Source organism: Erpetoichthys calabaricus, chromosome 8 (assembly GCF_900747795.2).
Source record: "Erpetoichthys calabaricus chromosome 8, fErpCal1.3, whole genome shotgun sequence".
Taxonomy (NCBI): domain Eukaryota; kingdom Metazoa; phylum Chordata; class Cladistia; order Polypteriformes; family Polypteridae; genus Erpetoichthys; species Erpetoichthys calabaricus.
This window is the reverse complement of record NC_041401.2, coordinates 51,254,964-51,273,079: the sequence shown is the minus strand read 5'-3', so window position 1 is coordinate 51,273,079 and position 18,116 is coordinate 51,254,964. Positions and strand designations below refer to the sequence as shown.

The following is an 18,116-nucleotide window of genomic DNA, read 5'->3' as shown; positions in this document are numbered from 1 at the left end:
CCAGGACTGAAGGTAGCTTTCTATGTCCTCAATGGACACTAGACTAGAAGTCTTTATATTCACTTCAGGTGTTTATGCACCCTTGAGGGTTTATTTTCCCTTAAAATGCCAGATCTCAGCTGCCTTTAGTATCTACTGGACATCACATGCTTATATGTATTCTCTAATTGCCTGTAGATATTACTACCTCTGGCATTTTCTCCCTGGCCTCTCTTTCTTTTTCTTTCCACAATCTCGCCCACTCTCTCTCTGTCTCTCTCTCTCCACCTCTCTGTCTCTCCTGAAAAAGGTCAAACAGCTCTGGTAACAAGTGGGAAAGCTGAATGTTTCTACCTGAGCCTTCTTCCACATACAGGTATGCTTGTTCAGGACACTCACTATACATGAAGGGCTTTCAGTTGCTTAATTTCCCCTGCAATGCCCACAATGCCGAACTTATTCTGCTGCTAGTTAGGCGTTCCTTCTCTCTGATGTATATTTTCTACAGAAATTGTGTCTATGCTGTGTTAATGCCCTTGTCCCTGACAACCTCTTGAGAGTCTGGCACCCTAAATAAATGTAATTCTTTTTTTAATTCTCAACCTAGTAATGGTAAAATATGTGAATAAATATTTATTTTATATTGTGTAGCTTCTTCTTCGCTTTTTAAGGCATTTTGCAATGTATTGCTAATGTAAAGCAAAAAAGGTCAATTGGTAATTTATACAAAAATGAATATTTTAGATGATGTGATATATCCCTAATTCCAATTTTAGTCATTATCCTAAAACATTCCAAAGAACTGATTTAATCAGACTGATTATTTGTCAGATATTATGGGGAAATATTCAGCTGTCTGTTGAACTACTAATAATTTTTGAAAGTAGTACTCAATGGTAATTCTTTTTAAGCTTAATATTCATAATATTTTGACTTATAATGCCAGCCACTACAATATCTGTTTGTTTAACCTTCTTGTACTGTTTCTTTTTACATTTATTACAGTTTGAAACTTTAGTATATCTATTATGATGTTTTAACTGTAGTTCAACACACAAAACTCTATATCTCTCAACCAGTGCAAGGCATCACATATTTTAAAATATACATTCATCCATTTTTGAATCTGCTTAAACCAGTTCAGGGTGGTAGAGGACCACAGCCCATCCAGGAAGTACCAGGTGCAAACAACAACCCAGTTCATCACAGGGCCCACTCTTGCACATGTACTCACTCACATGGTGCTAGCTTACAGTCACCAGTTAAGCAAGATGAAGTTCTATTTATGAGATATGGGGTGAAAACCAAGGTCTTCTGTGAAAAATGTGGCCATGGAGGAACATGCAAACACCACACAATGACTAGGCCAGGATTGAAACCCATTTTTCTGGAGCTGTGTGGCTATGGCACAAATCACCATGTTTTGCAATTCCTATATTTGAAAATTTAAATATTTAATCGAAATATTAATGCTAATGCAGTTACTAATTTCATGAACAGGTGTGAAAGTATAATGAAAAGTTTGTCTATTATATTAATTCTTCTAATATTTTCCTGTGATGGGAGGTAAAAATCGATATTCACTAACAGTTCTCATCCTTTATGATGGAGCTTTAGTAATTTTGCAAACAAAACAGTTGAATGAGTATAGAGAATTATCAAAATTGCATCATGGCTGCAATTTCTGCCAAGTTGTCTCTAACAATATTGGCTTATGGGTTGAAAACATATGCACTTAGATATTTTCTTGTTTTTGTATTGACACTTAGAATTTCTGTAGAATGTTGCTTTTGTTCACAAACATTGTAGAAATTTGAGTAAAAAAATAATTAATAAATGTAGTATAAAAACTCCTAATTAAATGTACTAAATGAGCTATTTTATTGAAATACAAGTAATACTTGTCTAAATCCTACAGAGGAGGTTATTTAGGAAAAAATATATTTTTTTCACATGTATTATTGTCTTTTAATCCATACCTACTATATATCCATACTAATCTTCTGTATTCCAGTTTGTCCCATTCTAAAGAAATTGGTTATTATATTGACATAGTACAACTGCAGTGCATCCTATAGTTATCAAAAACCTTTTTTCAAAATATTTTAAGAAAGTATAATGATTCTTTTGTATTTTTATGCTTTGTCTACTGTGTATGTTTCAAAATGACTTACTGTATAGAGTCTACCCATTCTCTCTCAAGTTTTTAGATGCTTGAGTTACTAATCTTGTTTAATAGGTAAAACCTGTGTTGATCTTGACGGGTTGGGGAAAGAGTTTTCTTGGAAAGAATTCACTTTTTATGCTTGCTATTTATGGGACAAAGATAAAAGCTATCCATGATGCTCAGTAACATGCAATCCAGAACTCTTTCACTCATAAATGGATCTGGCCTAAAATATCAGCTCTGGTGCCAAGACTTCAAATGTGGTTTCTATTCATTCAGCTTTGACATCAACATCTTTCCAGAAATCTCTCTATCTCTTTCTGTTATGCTCTCTCTCTCTGCTTGCCTGTGACCAAAATGCCTAGCAGGAGAGTCATATATTATGTAAGTGAGGTTTTTTCTTGGTAAATTTGCATTGTGTTAATATTGTTATTACAGTGTGTAGTTTAAGTAGAACTAGTACAAATATTGTTAGTTTCCAAACAAATATTAATGTCAAGCACCTGAAACAATGTAGCAGACCAGTTACATTAGGAATTACATGCTACACTTATGTGACAGTGTGCTAATATAAGAATACCTTTTTGATTAAAAAAAAAAAGCTACCTGAACAAAATAACATTTTTTCAGAAAACTGTAGTGTTTGCTTATTTTTGTTTCCCAAATGTAATGTTCAGGTTACAGCTATTTTTGTCACATACATTTGCACATACTAGTTTACTAGTGTATACTATGTGTGAGTGAAGTTTTATGTGCCTACTACTTTACCATATGTCGTGCCAGTGAAGCTCGATAGTAGCAGACTTGGATTAACTTTATTATTAAACGGTTAGTTGTTCAAATTACTGATAAAGTAATTCTATAGAGAAGCTAATATTCAGTCATAAATTATTTTTCATATGTATTTTATCTCATTTTCTTAAAGTGGTTAGAGTTGCCACCTCTGGTTTTGACTCTGGCATGGAGCCTTCCATGCAGAGTTTATCTATTATCCCCATGTTCATGTTCACTTCCTCCATTTAGTTCTCAAAGACATCTTGTAAGGTAAATTGGTGAATTTAATTTGCCCAGCCCGAGTGACTTAGTGTATGAGTGTAAACATCAAACTCAAGGTTTTTCCCTACCTTGCACCTGCTGCATCTATATAGGAAAAATCAAATTCAATAAATGGCTAGGTGGATCAATCTTATTTTTTAATATTTCAGCAACAATGTAAAAAATGGAGCATCACAGGATAAAAGCATACGTTTTTATGTTTTTTAGGGACTGTATTATGTTCAGTTTTTCATGTTTCTAATCATCATTATGGGTGCTTTCCATAACAGTTCCTTCTCTCATTCTGATTGCAGCTTTTTTTAGGTTATTTTAATGTGTTTTTCTTTATTGTATTGTCCATAATTAAATTATGGTAACACGGTTACTTGAAATGTTCTGATTACAGTATAAGTTGGGTCTTGAAACTCGAAAAATCATAAAATCAGACTCCCGACTTAATAGCCCGTTCAAAAATACGACACTTACATTTTTTTTTTTTTTAAACAACATCTTGCTTCCTCCAATCTCGCACCGTTTCTCAGACACATCAAATCTTGTTGCAGCAGCGCAGTTACCAATTTCTTTCGCTACTTCAACGACTTTTAATTTAAAACCAGCTTCATATATTCTTCTGATCAAATGTTCCATTGTAGATAAGGGATGCTCTTATGATAAAGGTGTATGAGGGTATGAGATACAAAAAACACAAAACCATGCAAACGTCTCTTTGGAATAGTTTGGGTATTACCTTTTTGTCAGGTAGGCACAAAACATAGAAAAATAAAGGCAGTGTGCTCCGTGGTTATTCTCTCAGGTGGGCGTTTGCATTTCATCATCTCTTGGACCAATAGCGTGAGCTTTAGGCATTCGACTTATATGACCAACATTATACCAGAAATTATACAATAAAATCAAGCCCAGACTTATCCATGGGAGAACTTAAAACCAAGTATATATAGTCATATGAAAAAGTTTGGGAACCCCCTCTTAATTCTTTGGATTTTGGTTTCTTTGGCTGAGCTTTCAAAGTAGCAACTTCCTTTTAATATATGACATGCCTTATGGAAACAGTAGCATTTCAGCAGTGACATTAAGTTTATTGGATTAACAGAGAATATGCAATATGCATCATAACAAAATTAGACAGGTACATACATTTGGGCACCCCAACAGAGATATTACATCAATACTTAGTTGAGCCTCCTTTTGCAAATATAACAGTCTCTCGAAGCCTCCAATAGCCTTTGATGATTCTGGATGGAGGTATTTTTGACCATTCTTCCATACAAAATCTCTCCAGTTCAGTTAAATTTGATGGCTGCCGAGCATGGATAGCCAGCTTCAAATCATCCCATAGATTTTCGATGATATTCAAGTCAGGGGACTGTGACGGCCATTCCAGAATATTGTACTTCTCCCTCTGCATGAATGCCTTTGTAGATTTCGAAATGTGTTTTGGGTCACTGTCTTGTTGGAATATCCAACCCCTGCGTAACTTCAACTTTGTGACTGATGCTTGAACATTATCCTGAAGAATTTGTTGATATTGGGTTGAATTCATCCGACCCTTAACTTTAACAAGGGCCCCAGTCCCTGAACTAGCCACACAGCCCCACAGCATGATGGAACCTCCACGAAATTTAACAGTAGGTAGCAGGTGTTTTTCTTGGAATGTAGTGTTGTTCTTCCGCCATGCAAAGCGCTTTTTGTTATGACCAAAAAACTCAATTTTTGTCTCATCAGTCCAAATCACTTTGTTCCAAAATGAATCTGGCTTGTCTAAATGAGCATTTGCATACAACAAGCGACCCTGTTTGTGGCATGAGTGCAGTACGGGCTTCTTTCTCATCACCCTGTCATACAGATGTTCTTTGTGCAAATTGCGCTGAATTGTAGAACGATGGGCTGATACACCATCTGCAGCAAGATGTTCTTGCAGGTCTTTGGAGGTGATCTGTGGATTGTCTGTACCACAATCCTGCGCATATGCCGCTCCTGTATTTTTTGGCCTGCCAGACCTACTGGGTTTAACAGCAACTGTGCCTGTGGCCTTCCATTTCCTGATTACATTACTTACAGTTGAAACTGACAGTTTAGACCTCTGAGATAGCTTTTTGTAGCCTCCCCCTAAACCATGATACTGAACAATCTTTGTTTTCAGATCTTTTGAGAGTTGCTTTGAGGATCCCATGCTGTCACTCTTCAGAGGAGAGTCAAAGGGAAGCACAACTTGCAATTGACCACCTTAAATACCTTTTTGCATGATTGGACACACCTGTCTATGAAGTTCAAGGCTTAACAAGCTAATCCAACCAATTTGGTGTTGCAAGTAATCAGTATTGAGCAATTACATGCATTCAAATCAGCAAAATTACAAGGGGACCCAAATTTTTGCACAGCCAGTTTTTCACATTTGATTTAATTTCATACAACTAAATACTGTTTCACTAAAAATCTTTGTTCGGAAATCACCCCAGTACTCGGATGTTCCTAGGAAATGAAAGACATACTGCTGTTATCTTTTTTGTTGAAAGTAGAGTAAATTATTATGCAGGCTGAGAGGGGTTCCCAAAGTTTTTCATATGACTGTATATATATATTTATTTACAGAAATGATCAAATAAGTCACAGCATCGATGTATTATTAAACAAAATGAGCACACACTATTTTGTACTCTGCTTTCAAAACAAACTTTTTCATATGACTTCACGAAAGTATAGTGAAGAAACATGATCCATACTCCGTTGTGTTCTAAATATGTCTTTATATATGTTGATATGAAATGAAATTGAGAAAGTGGATAGGTGTGTTCCACAAAAATAATGGTATTACGATTCCTGTCACAACCCAAAAATGGTATCAGAACCCATAATTTTAGTATGGTGACAATCCTCAATTTGAAATGGGTTGATCTATCTTTATTTCACTTAATGCTTTCACTAAATTATTAGATGTTAAAAATAACTGGAATATAATTACTGTACTAGGGTCACCTCAGTGTTGTAAAGTAAAGCTCGCCCAGAACTGCTTATTTGTAGTAAATGTGACTTGCAGTATCAGTTTTGGGAAATTCCACTCTACGAATTTTATTTAACACTATTCATGCAAACCAAATGAATGTAAGTAAGCTTAATTGGGGAACTCTAAATTGGGATGATGTGAGTGATTATGAGGGTTGACACTGAAGCCTCTGGTTCCCCACAATTCTGTAATGCAATAAATGTCCATAGAAAATGTTATGAAATTTAGTTATGATCCTATCCCTTTCAATCTATTGTTTTATACACTACCAGTCAAATCTTTTGATAGAAATTGATACCTTTTTAGTTGAGATCAGTTAATTGTTTTACTAATACAGTGGAACCTCGGTTCACGACCATAATTCGTTCCAAAACTCTGGTCGTAAACCGATTTGGTCGTGAACCGAAGCAATTTCCCCCAAAGGATTGTATGTAAATACAATTAATCCGTTCCAGACCGTACGAACTGTATGTAAATATATATTTTTTTAAATTTTTAAGCACAAATATAGTTAATTATACCATAGAATGCACAGCGTAACAGTAAACTAAATGTAAAAACATTGAATAACACTGAGAAAACCTTGAACAACAGAGAAAACTAACACTGCAATAGTTCACGCTATAGTGCTAGGAACTGCTCGCTAAAAACACTTTTTTTTTTTAAATGAGTTTTAAGCACAGGAGAAAAAAATGAACATTTGAAAATCCGTAATTTAATAAACCACCAAGAAAAGTAAATTGCAACAATGCAGGCTACGAACCGATCACTTTAAACAGAATTGAAAACAAAAACAAGCCTTCTCTACCTTATGCGTCCCTCCCTCTCTTGCTCGCTCGCTCTCTCTCTCTCTTTTGCGAGCCTGGAGCACCTGTGTGTGTGTCTCTCTAGCGCGCTCCTGTGTGTGTGCGCGTCTGTCTCCCTCTCGCGCTGCCTGTGTGTGTGCCCTTCTGTCTCTCTCTGGCGCTGCCTGTTTGTGTGCGTGGCTCTATCTCTCTCACTGCCTGTGTGTGTGTTCGCGGCTCTCTCTTGCCCGCTGCCTGTGTGTGTACTGCCTCTATGTGCGTGCGTGTGTGTGTGTCTCGCGCTCTCGCTCTCTCTTGCTTGCTGCTCAGGAAATGCACAGGGAGAGACTGAACATGTACAAACCGAAAGGAACCTGGCTTGTTCGTATACAGAGTGTGTGGTCATGAACCGAGGCAAAAGTTTGGCGAACTTTTTGGTCGTAAACCGATTTGTACGTGTACCGAGACGGTCGTGAACCGAGGTTCTACTGTATATCCAAGACATTACTAGAGTTGCTAAGGGCTATTACTGCTTGAAATTACCGAATAGTAATTTATTATTTAAATATGACTGCAAAGACCCATTTTCAACAGTCATTCCTTCAGTGTCCTAACAGCTCCATTAGCTTATTCTTAATTAGACATTTGATATTTGGTTATTAGAGAACCCTTTGTAATTGCATTAGCACTACTTAAACCTGTTACTGTGTTCACTTGGATTGCAGGATACTAGATTTCTTAAAGTGCAGTTCTGGGTTCAAAAATGGCCAAAACAAAATGGATCTTTCAAGAAACATGTCAGTCTGATGTGTTTTGCAGAATCAATCTTATTCTGTGTGACAGAATACCAAGAGACTAAAGATTTCATACAAAGGTGTCTATTGCTCTCTTGAGATAAGAGGGCAAACTGGATCCAACCAAAACAGTTTGGGTCTTTATAATCCAGAGAAAATGTAGGTCAGAAACCTGGTCACTTATTATTTGCACAATATTTGCAAATATTCTATACTAGGGCATTACAACACTGTTAGTGAGATTAACAGTGATGGAAAAAAATGAAACCATGCAAACTACTGTACAGTATTTATGGAAGATATTAGTACCAGCTTTGCCATGCACATTCTTTGACAATGATGCTACCCATTGCTCATTTCTTTTCTCTAATGATGTTATGTTTTATGTTGGTCTTATTGTTTAAAATAATAAATTCCAATCCCAGGTTTATGATGTAAGATTCACTTTTTATTGTTTATTTAGCCATTATTTAAATTAAAAAAATACAATGTTTAAATTGTTTCTCTTATGTAATGTTGTTTTTAAAATAAACACCCCTTTCATGATTTTAACACCCTTTGTGTAAATTTCCAATATTCTTGCCATGATATAGTATCTAATTGAGTTATTCATTGTTTCAGATTTCTTCCAGATCATAAACTGGAAAGCTTTTGTCAAAGAATTAACACCAAGGATGTTTTTTGCCATCAACCATCACAAAGTTCATTGGTTTATGAAGGCTGCAGTAGAACTAAGGAGCTATTAATTGAGAATCCTTCAGAAAGGGGCATTGAATACAGAGCAGACATATTCCAGGATGGATCATCGACCTCACCAGTTAGTTGTCAGAATTTAAACATACTGGAAGGACCAGAAAGAACAGCTCTTTCTCCTGAAGAAGAAAGTAATCTTTCTGACAGAATAGGTGGAACGATAATAGGTAGCCATGAAATAATAACGTCTCAGAAACGTCCACTACATATTGTTTGGCCTCACAGGTGGTAAGTTGTAGAATTTATATTTATGACATAAAATCTTATAGATGTATTAGCATAAAACTAAAGATTGCATCGACATACAACTAAAAATGTTAGAATCTAAGAAAATGTATTTTTTTGCTACCACAACCAGTATCAATGCAAAATGTCCCCAGAAAAAAGTAAGGGAGAGACTGCTATCATTTGAGATTGTGTCTTTGTTTAAATGGTGCTTTAATGGGCACTAATAGCATCAGTTGAATTCATTTTAATTAGTTTTACCTGTTTGCCTTATTTAATCGGCCCTACTAGCATATTAGTTCTTATTACCTGTAATACTGTGACTGAACATTTTGTGGTTATTCAGCGTGTAAAAATGGTAATTAGTTGAATTCTCAAAATTAAAAAAGCCCACACATTTAGAATACTGCAAGCCCCAAGGCTTTTTGTGTTCATTCAAAAAATACAAATTTCCAATCTGGCTAAGCTGTACTACATTCCTTGAATATACAACAGCATTTCAGGAGCTGTTAAAATAAAATGTCAGCAGAAATCTTTTTGTAATTTTATGTACCTCAATTATGGTATAAGACAAATACCTATGCTTTATGTGCTACCCACTTCCTGTATGTGCTGACAATTTTGCTCCCTTTGTTAATTTGACTAACCGAAGTCTAGATTTTGTGATACATTTTGAATCAAGCTTGAGCTCACTGCAGAATAATTTTGTGGCCACATACTGTATTTCTAATTTTGCTTTTATTCTGCTACATGTTTGGGGTTTAAAGAGGTAAAACCATCTGGTTATCTTATCTTAGTGTAATGTAAACACTGTACAATTTCTTATATATATATATATATATATATATATATATATATATATATATATATATATTTATTGTTTGTGGTTTAATCTGCATGTGGCCTGATTAGAGTTCACTTCATCCCCAGATTATGTGCTTGTTTATTGCTGTGGGTGCCGAGAGGATCAGTAGGTCAGTTTTTCTTTCCAGAGGGCAACTGTTCACAGGTGAAGAAATAAGTATGCCACACCGTCAGGACAAATCGCCTTTGCAGTGGATTTGACTTCCAGCACATTAAAACTCCAGAAGCTCTTGCAGCTGATAAGGAGCAGCTGCTACCTAAAGGGATTTTCTTTTTTGACTCAATATGTCTGAACAAAACAAAAAGAAATTTAAGTCACTAGTAGAAAAGGAAATTTGCCTTTTAGAGTGTGTTTTTCTCTCTCTGCATCTCCCATAAGGCATTTGTCTCTATGAAATACATCACATGCCTTTGCTGCTAGCCAGTGTTTTTGCTATGAAACATGACGCATAGAAGTTGGTGAGGTTTATGAGGCACTTAAATGTGATGCACTTTAACATTTCTGCTTTCATCTTTTCTAAAAGTTTACATTAAGATATATGTGTGTTTCCTAATTTATTCTATGGGTAAATTGAAGTCTTGACATATTTCACTTCTTGGTTTAAAAATGTTTGCTGTAAATGCCAAATCCAGATGTAACATTTATAACATATAATGCATTATTTCCTGTGGCTCATGTTAAAAAACACCCTAGGACAAATGTTATTGCCTGTCGAGTTATTTTTACCATTGTTGACCACATGCACACCAATTTTAACCTACCGTAATGAGCTGTCTGTATACAAGGTATGGTCATTATAAAAAGGAAAACGTAACACTGTGTACCTTTACATCTAGATAATTCATTGACAGTGACATTTTCAGCGGAGTCCTAAAATGCTCGCTTTTTATTTATAAGTTATAGCCGTTTTAAGGGAAATCGTAGTCGTTAATTGGGTTTAAGATAAGAGACTTTTGGGAGGATGAAACATCAACAAGCATGGACTGATATAGCTACAGCTGGCTGAGTCTGAATGTCAGCTGGTTTGTTGACTTTTATTTTTCTATTTTCTGTTTCTCGATCACTAAAGCTAGTTTTCGACAGTTCCTCATCAGTTGCAGTACATAATTAATATTTAAAACACCTTATAATATTTTTATAATTTTTATTTTTTTTTATTTTAAAGAATGAAGGGCATGATGCTTCACATACTTTTAAACTCTTGGTTAGTTCTTCAGTGTAAACTGTAACTGTAATGCTGGCAAGGTATAGTAATAACAGTACTATAAAACTATGAAGCACTTTTTCTTTATCCAACCATTGCCTTGCACTGTGTATGCTGACTCATACCAATGTATGCCAAGTTAACTAAATCTATCTTTTATTACACTTCTAACTTATTATGATTTGTCTCCTCTGTATGTAACTGTTTTTAAAACCCCATGTAAAATGTCTGCGCTTCATACATACAGAAAGCAGGCTGACTTGGCTTGCTTAGCTGGGCTGATTGATTTATCTGAAACTTCTATGATTTAATTGACAACAGCTTTGTAGTAAAATAAAAGAAAAACTGAGTTTAATTTATCAGAATTATCAATTATTAAAGGAGGAATGCAACAATAATTACATTTAAATTTAGAAAATACAAAACCAACATTTTTCTCAATAGAGAAATGTGTGGTATTGTCTGTAGGTGTTTTTACACAACTAGAGAGTAAGTAGAGCCTGAAATTTCAAAGGAAAAAGCACACTTTTATTAATTCTGAGTCTAGACATCTTTTTATATTCTACTAATGTGTTAAGAACTAATGGTAAAGATATTTGTGGGTCTGACATATAAAGTACAAAATTATCTGCGTATAGTGCTATTTTCTAGTTGAGTCCTTCTTTAATAATTCCATTTTTCTCTGATGTATTTTGAAGGTGAATAGCCAGTGGCTCAATGAAAAAGGCAAAAAGCAATGACGATAGAGGGAACCCTTTTCGATTACGACATTCTAGTTTGAAGTAGCCCGAGTTCATGTTGTTTATACCAATTGAAGCTTCTAGACTAGTATAAAGTCATTTTATACATGCAGATTTGTTTTGGGTCAAACCTGAATATGTGCATTGTGGTGAATATATAGTCCCATTCAACTCTATCAAAGGCTTTCACTGTATCAAAATATAATAAGATCTCTGATGCTTTAGATTTTGTGGGTGAGTATATTACATTAAACTGACGCTGAAGTTTTCAAGCTAAGTGTTTGAATTTAATGAATCTGGTTTGGTCATGTGAAATTACAAAAGGAATCACTTGCTAATTCATTCTTGTTAAAGCTCTGGAGAGTATTGTAACATTATTATTCAGAAGTAAAATTGGTCTGTATGATGCACATTGTAGTAAATCTTTATTTTTCTTTGGAAAAATGATAATGTTTGGCAAAAAGTTTGAGGCAGAATTTTGTTTTCTCTCGCTTCTATGAATTTTGTTAACAATAAAAGAGCTAGCTTTTTTTTTTAAAATAAAATTCCATTGGATAGCAATCAGAGCCAGCCGTTTTTTCACTTTGGAGTGAGTTTATAGGATCCAGTAATTGTGAGAGTGTCAGAGGTATGTCAAATTCTTCTGCACCAAGTGTATCGAGCAATGGTATTTGTATTCTATCAAAAAATTCCTTAAATTGTGTCTTATCTCCTTTAAATGAGAGGAGTATAAGGACTTGTTCTCTTTAAACGAGTTAGCTATATTTTATGATCTGTGATATTATCTTCAGTTGTGCTGGTAATTTCTGTTACTGCGCTGCGAACTTCCTGCATGTGGAATTATTGAGCTTAAGCCTCATTTGGGGACATGGTGTATTCATGATTTATCTTACTGATAAACTCTGATACATTCTTGGTCTGCAGTTTATTTTTATGAGAGAGATATGAAATAATATGTCATCTTAAAACGCATTTAGAGTTTTCCAAAGTGTTCCTACAGAAATCTATGTAAAGTTCACATCTGCTAATGACGACAAGGGGTTAAGACACCAGTTATTAGATGAGTGTGCAGGGCATAATGATTCAAGCTCCAGGATAAAAGCAGCATTATCAGAGATAACAATAGCATCATATTTACTATATTTGATAGTAGGCAATAAATTATTATTGATGAACAAATAATCAGTTCTTGAGTATCTGTGAAATACTGGTGAGAAGAAAGAATATTCTCTTGAATTTGGATTTAAGAATTTCCATGGATCCGATAAATTAGGATCCATTACAAACTGTGCCATTACATTATTAGGTGGTATTGTCTCTGTAGTTGAAGATCTGTCCAGGTCTGGATTTAAAACACAATTAAAATCTCCAGCCATTATAATTTTTCTATGGTTGCTCATATTGAGAATGGATGTAAATACGTTTTGGATAAAATCTCTATCATCCACATTAGTTGGGTATATATATTTATCAGAATTACTTATTCTTAGAATTATATAAATTACCATCACCATGACATAGCGGCCTGTGTCTGATGCTACAAATTAGATTTCCTTATGTATTCAAATTCCCACACCTCTGTTTTTCTTCATATAGTTTAAATGAAAATTTGGCTGATCCAGTCTCTTTGCTGTTGAAACCAATCTTAACCTACTCTTGTTAGTTTTTTTTAAAGGGTCTGCAATAATCAGGAATTTAGTATACCATGTCAGTATTACTGGTACAGTCTATGTTGAAGAACTGACCAAATGTTCCTTGCTTGTTGTTTGTTATTGAGTTAATGTATAAAAAACTGTCCACATGATGGTGTCATGTTTGTCAGCATTAGGAATGGAAAAAATAGGAATTTGTCAGAATACACTGTGATTATTATTGAAAGTTAAATATCTTTAGATTATAAGCAAGCTGGAAAGCATGTTCATAACCAGTAATGCTAAATATAGCATAGAAATAATATATTACATATAAGGTAATGATACAGGGTTATGAGGTTATTGTGGATGCTTTCCATGGTTTCAATTACTTGTACTAATTCTGAGGTGTGGAAGCAATGTACTATTATATTTTTGTCATCATGCCCAAGTATTTGCCTTTTTTGATTGTTTGTGGACAACTTCAGCTTCCCTCCAAAAACAGTACGAATGTTGCTGGCATTTTTTAAGTCTTTTTGTTTTTGTAGAAGATACATCCCTTTATTCAGAATGGCATATTTTTCAGATGCTTTTGAGTTATGAAAAGCACTGCTGCATATTGTTTTTTTTGCAAAATTACCTTTTAGCATTCACGAAAAATGTTTTCTTCATATTGTTGAATAATTAGACTGCACAAAATGTGCAGCCTCTAATATTATTGTGAACTTGGGAAAGTAAGGAGGCTTTTGTGTCTGTGCCCCAGTGATCCTTAGAGTTATATTGTCTAGATATATATGTACTGCTTACTGGGCTATCCAAGGTAAGTTGATGTAAGGAATGGGGCCAGACGAGGAATAATCTTTAATTTAAGCCTTATGAATGTTCTGATTAAATTAAAAAAAAAAACACCTTGTCCAAAACGTGGATTCTGAGACCATCTTCTAGTGCCAGTCTTGGGAGTGTTCATTATTGAGTGCCTGTTAACTGTGCTGTTTGTCCCACATAGCCAGATCATGCTAACCCAGAAAATCAGTCTGGAACCACTAACTGGAGTTATCATCCAGAAGGCATATGTTATGGGTCAGGTACAGTGCAAGTTGTGGGAAAGACAAAAGTGTAACAGATGCAGACATACAAGATCTTGGCAGTGGAAACTGGTTTAGAAGTGCAAAGTGTTACTCCTCTAGTGGGGAAAGCATTTGAACTGATGCAGAGGTGAAAATGACATGATATATGTATATATTGTATTGTAATAGACATGTGTTTAATAACATATGAAGTCAAATGACAATCCTGTTTAATGATGGTTGGCAAAATACAGGAAAATAAATATCACAAAAGGGTGCAAAATCATTGCCACAGCTATAGGAAATTAGAGAGGGGAGTTCCTAGTGTACAGGATGATCTCCTGGTCCAAAGAAAACAAGGTCTTCCAGTGGCTGGGCACCTTTAATGATGGAAGGAAGAAAGGGGTGGGTTCTGAAAAAGGCAGAAGTGGAAGCAACATAATTGGTCCTCCAGTCTACAGTAGAAACCTTCAGACTATAGATGTAGAAGTAAAGAGTATTAATGAGGGAAACCCCTTGTGGTCTTGGGTGGTATTTCTTACATTTGAAGAGCCTTGAAGGTGGCACCCAATTACTCGTGCATGACATGACACCCCCCCCTTAGCTCATCCAAGGTGGTGTGAGCTGACCTAACTGAGAGGTTGTGGAAAAGGGAAAGAGCATCAGCAGTGAGATACATTTATAGGGTTAGGGAGCCGAGGATCACTATGTAACCTTAGGATTGCTTTCCTTATATGCTGCTAGCCATTGCAAGGGGGCATGACTAGTCACCAGCCCAAGAAGACAATACCATAGGTGAGTGACAGCCTACTTGATGGCCAGGGATTTTCACTCAGTGGCTGAATACTGCCTCTCCCAGTCCAACTGCTTCTTCAAAATTGACCATCTAACTTAAGACCACCCTCAGTTCGGCATCAGATGTGGCAGTCTGGAATATATAAGGAAGAAGAAAGTCAGGAGTTATCAATATAGGTTTTGGACCACCAGGCTGGCACCGCTTCCTCAACCCAACACAGACAAGCATTGGACACAAGTTCAAGGCACACACAGAGATTTCTTTTTTACCTTGTGGGAAACAGGGAAAGCTGCACAGTCCCGAGCACAAGCATTATACACAAGTCTTCCTTCTCTCTCTTACTTTTCTTTCTCCTCCACTCCTCTGGTCAAGCTTCCTCCTCCTGACTCTGGATTCCCGAGTAGTGGCTGCTGGCTCCTTTTATACTGGACTCGGAAGGATCCCAAAAGGGCTGCACCACACTCCATCTGCCATGAAGCCCTGCAGGAGTCCAAGGCACCGCTGCAACCCAGTGGGGCTGCCATCTAGCAACCCGGGGGAGGTAACACTCTGGCGACGCTTGCTCCCTCGGTCCTCGTAAGGGTGGAGGTGTCCCTGTTGTTCTTTAATTTGGTATGGTTCATACCAGTGAGCCAATAATTTTGAATGGGTGGTTCAAATCAATACCATAATCCTCATGGAATTTGAGAGAGCTGACATTCTGCACATGATGAGCAAAAGCACTGTACTTCTTTGTTGATACCCAGCCAATAAAATAGTAATTTTTCCTTTCTAATTTTTTTTAGTCCTTAAATGAACCCCACATCTAAAGGGACGCAGGATCAGAGCTGCCGGTATTGGGGAGTCAGATGATATACCCTGTTTTATGATGATTGGCAAAACCAGGAAAATAAATTGTACCTGATGCAAATTCACAACCAAGTTATAGAAAATTAAAGAAGAGAGCTCTTTAGAGTACATGATGGTCTCCTGTACTAAAGTGTAATCTGTTGCTCAACATGGAGCTCTTTTTGGGATCAATTTTATCTTGCCCGCTTTTGACCGCATAGACATTTTTTCCAATAGTAGCAGAAGCAGTGTGCAGACTCATGAGAAAAGTATTGTTTCTTGTTTTGTTCTGTTTTTCTTCTGCATGTCATAATGTCCTGCGGTGGGTTGGCACCCTGCCCAGGATTGGTTCCCTGCCTTGTGCCCTGTGTTGGCTGGGATTGGCTCCAGCAGACCCCCGTGACCCTGTTTGGATTCAGCGGGTTGGACAATGGATGGATGGATGGATGTCATAATGTCATTGACTGGAATGTGTAAATACATAAAACATAATTCAACATGATTCATTTATCTCTGTATCATTCAAGAAACTTACATAGTTAAACCTAGAGAACTTTGACATGTTTGACAAGCTCATACAGCATTTGGGCTATTTTTAATTTAATTTAACTTTTTAATTTAAATGTAATTATTTTTAATATTTTTAATTTTGTCTGATAACTTGGCTGTATGATTTACTGGCTTTATTATTTGTTCTGTGAATCTGTATCCTTGTTTTAAACTCCTTAGTAGGAGAAGCAAAGGGATCATGGATTTAGTTATTAGGTAGAGTCCCTTGTAAGTAAAGGGTAAGTAGCTGCCCCAAGTGGATGAGTACATCATGATCTTGTTCACGAGTAAGGGGAGAGGTGATTGTAAAATTGACTGATAAATCAGTGCAGTGAAATCAGTATAGACTATGATTGTGAAGAGAGTTAAGTCTGTGTGCAAGTTATCAATTTATTGGACAATCTGCATCCCCACCTTCACTTATGGTTATAAGCTTTAGGTATTAACTGGAAAAATGAGATTGGGAGTACAAGCATCTGAAATGTGGTTCCTGCACGGGGTTAGTAACTTACCAATACAAAAAGACCTAAGAGTAGAACTGCTGATTCTCCTGATCAAGAAGAGTCAGTTTGGGTGGTTTTGGCAATTAAGCAGGATGTATCTTGGGCACCTCCCACAGGAGTTGTTCAAGACACAGTTTACTGAGAGAAAATCAGTGGGCAGACCAGGAGGTGCAATAGGAATTCAATCTATTATCCTGTTAGCCTCAACCATTATTTTTTATGTACAAACTGTGCCCACCAGAGTTCAAATTTAATGTCCTCTGGCATGGAACTGATAAACCTAATATCTCTCTGCATCCCTCCTGTCTAATCAGCCATTTTTTTGCCCAAAAACAAGTTTAAACAAAGCTGAACTCATATGATAAGCCTCCTTGACTAGGTTCAAAGTTGAGGTATTTATAAATGTAGGCCCTTTCAGTCAACTGTCCTTTGATACAGGTGAGTTGTGTAACTGTCTTCTTTCCCTTAAAATCAGCTATCTCTTTTGTTTCCTTTACGTTTATTTCCAGTTAATGACATCATGTCATTGAACAAATCATTTCAGTATCAAACATAAGCAGAGTAATCATGCAATCAATGCTTTTTGCCTGACAAGCTGAAAGCTGCAGGATTGTATTAAGTGAAAGCTTTATAAAAGGATTTGTGATACTACTCACTATGAAAGGCTCTATAGAAAATTAATATTGATTGCTTGATTGCTTCACTTATGTCTGTGATACTGAAATGAGTATCTCATCTTATGCTCCATTGCCATTGTTTTTTATTTGTATATAGTGCCTTTCATAGTCAACCTCCTCACAAATTTTGTACTGCTGAGGGTTTTTATGAGATTGCAGAGATGTGCTACAGTTTAACAAGTGAGTGCCATTTTAGTTCATATTATACAGAGCTTTATAATACTTTCAAAGGCATTATATAGAATAAACATCAATCATGGGAAGCCAGTCTATCACAGAGTAGCTGCACAAAAGGCTTAGTTTGCAGTGCAAAACAAGGAGAACAGAAGATACAAACAAAATTAAACAAAACAATTAGACTTAAGATAATAAATTAATGATGGAGTTTTTATTCAGTACATAATATTAAAGAAAGATAATATTAAATATGCACAACTGGAGTCCACCTATAAGAAATCCATATACACTGAAAAGCTAAACAAAACATAATTATGTG

General features: G+C 35.9%; 1 protein-coding gene across 2 annotated transcripts in view; it reads left to right on the top strand.

Annotated features, from left to right (window-relative positions):
* The window catches only part of gtdc1 (glycosyltransferase-like domain containing 1), a 252,843-nt gene that overhangs the window by 178,471 nt on the left and 56,256 nt on the right, over window positions 1–18,116 (top strand). For both annotated transcript variants that reach the window (XM_028806517.2, XM_028806518.2), the window contains exon 5: window positions 8,404–8,763. In XM_028806517.2, coding sequence (XP_028662350.1) covers window positions 8,404–8,763 — 360 coding nt within the window. The remainder of the gene's footprint in view (window positions 1–8,403; window positions 8,764–18,116) is intronic.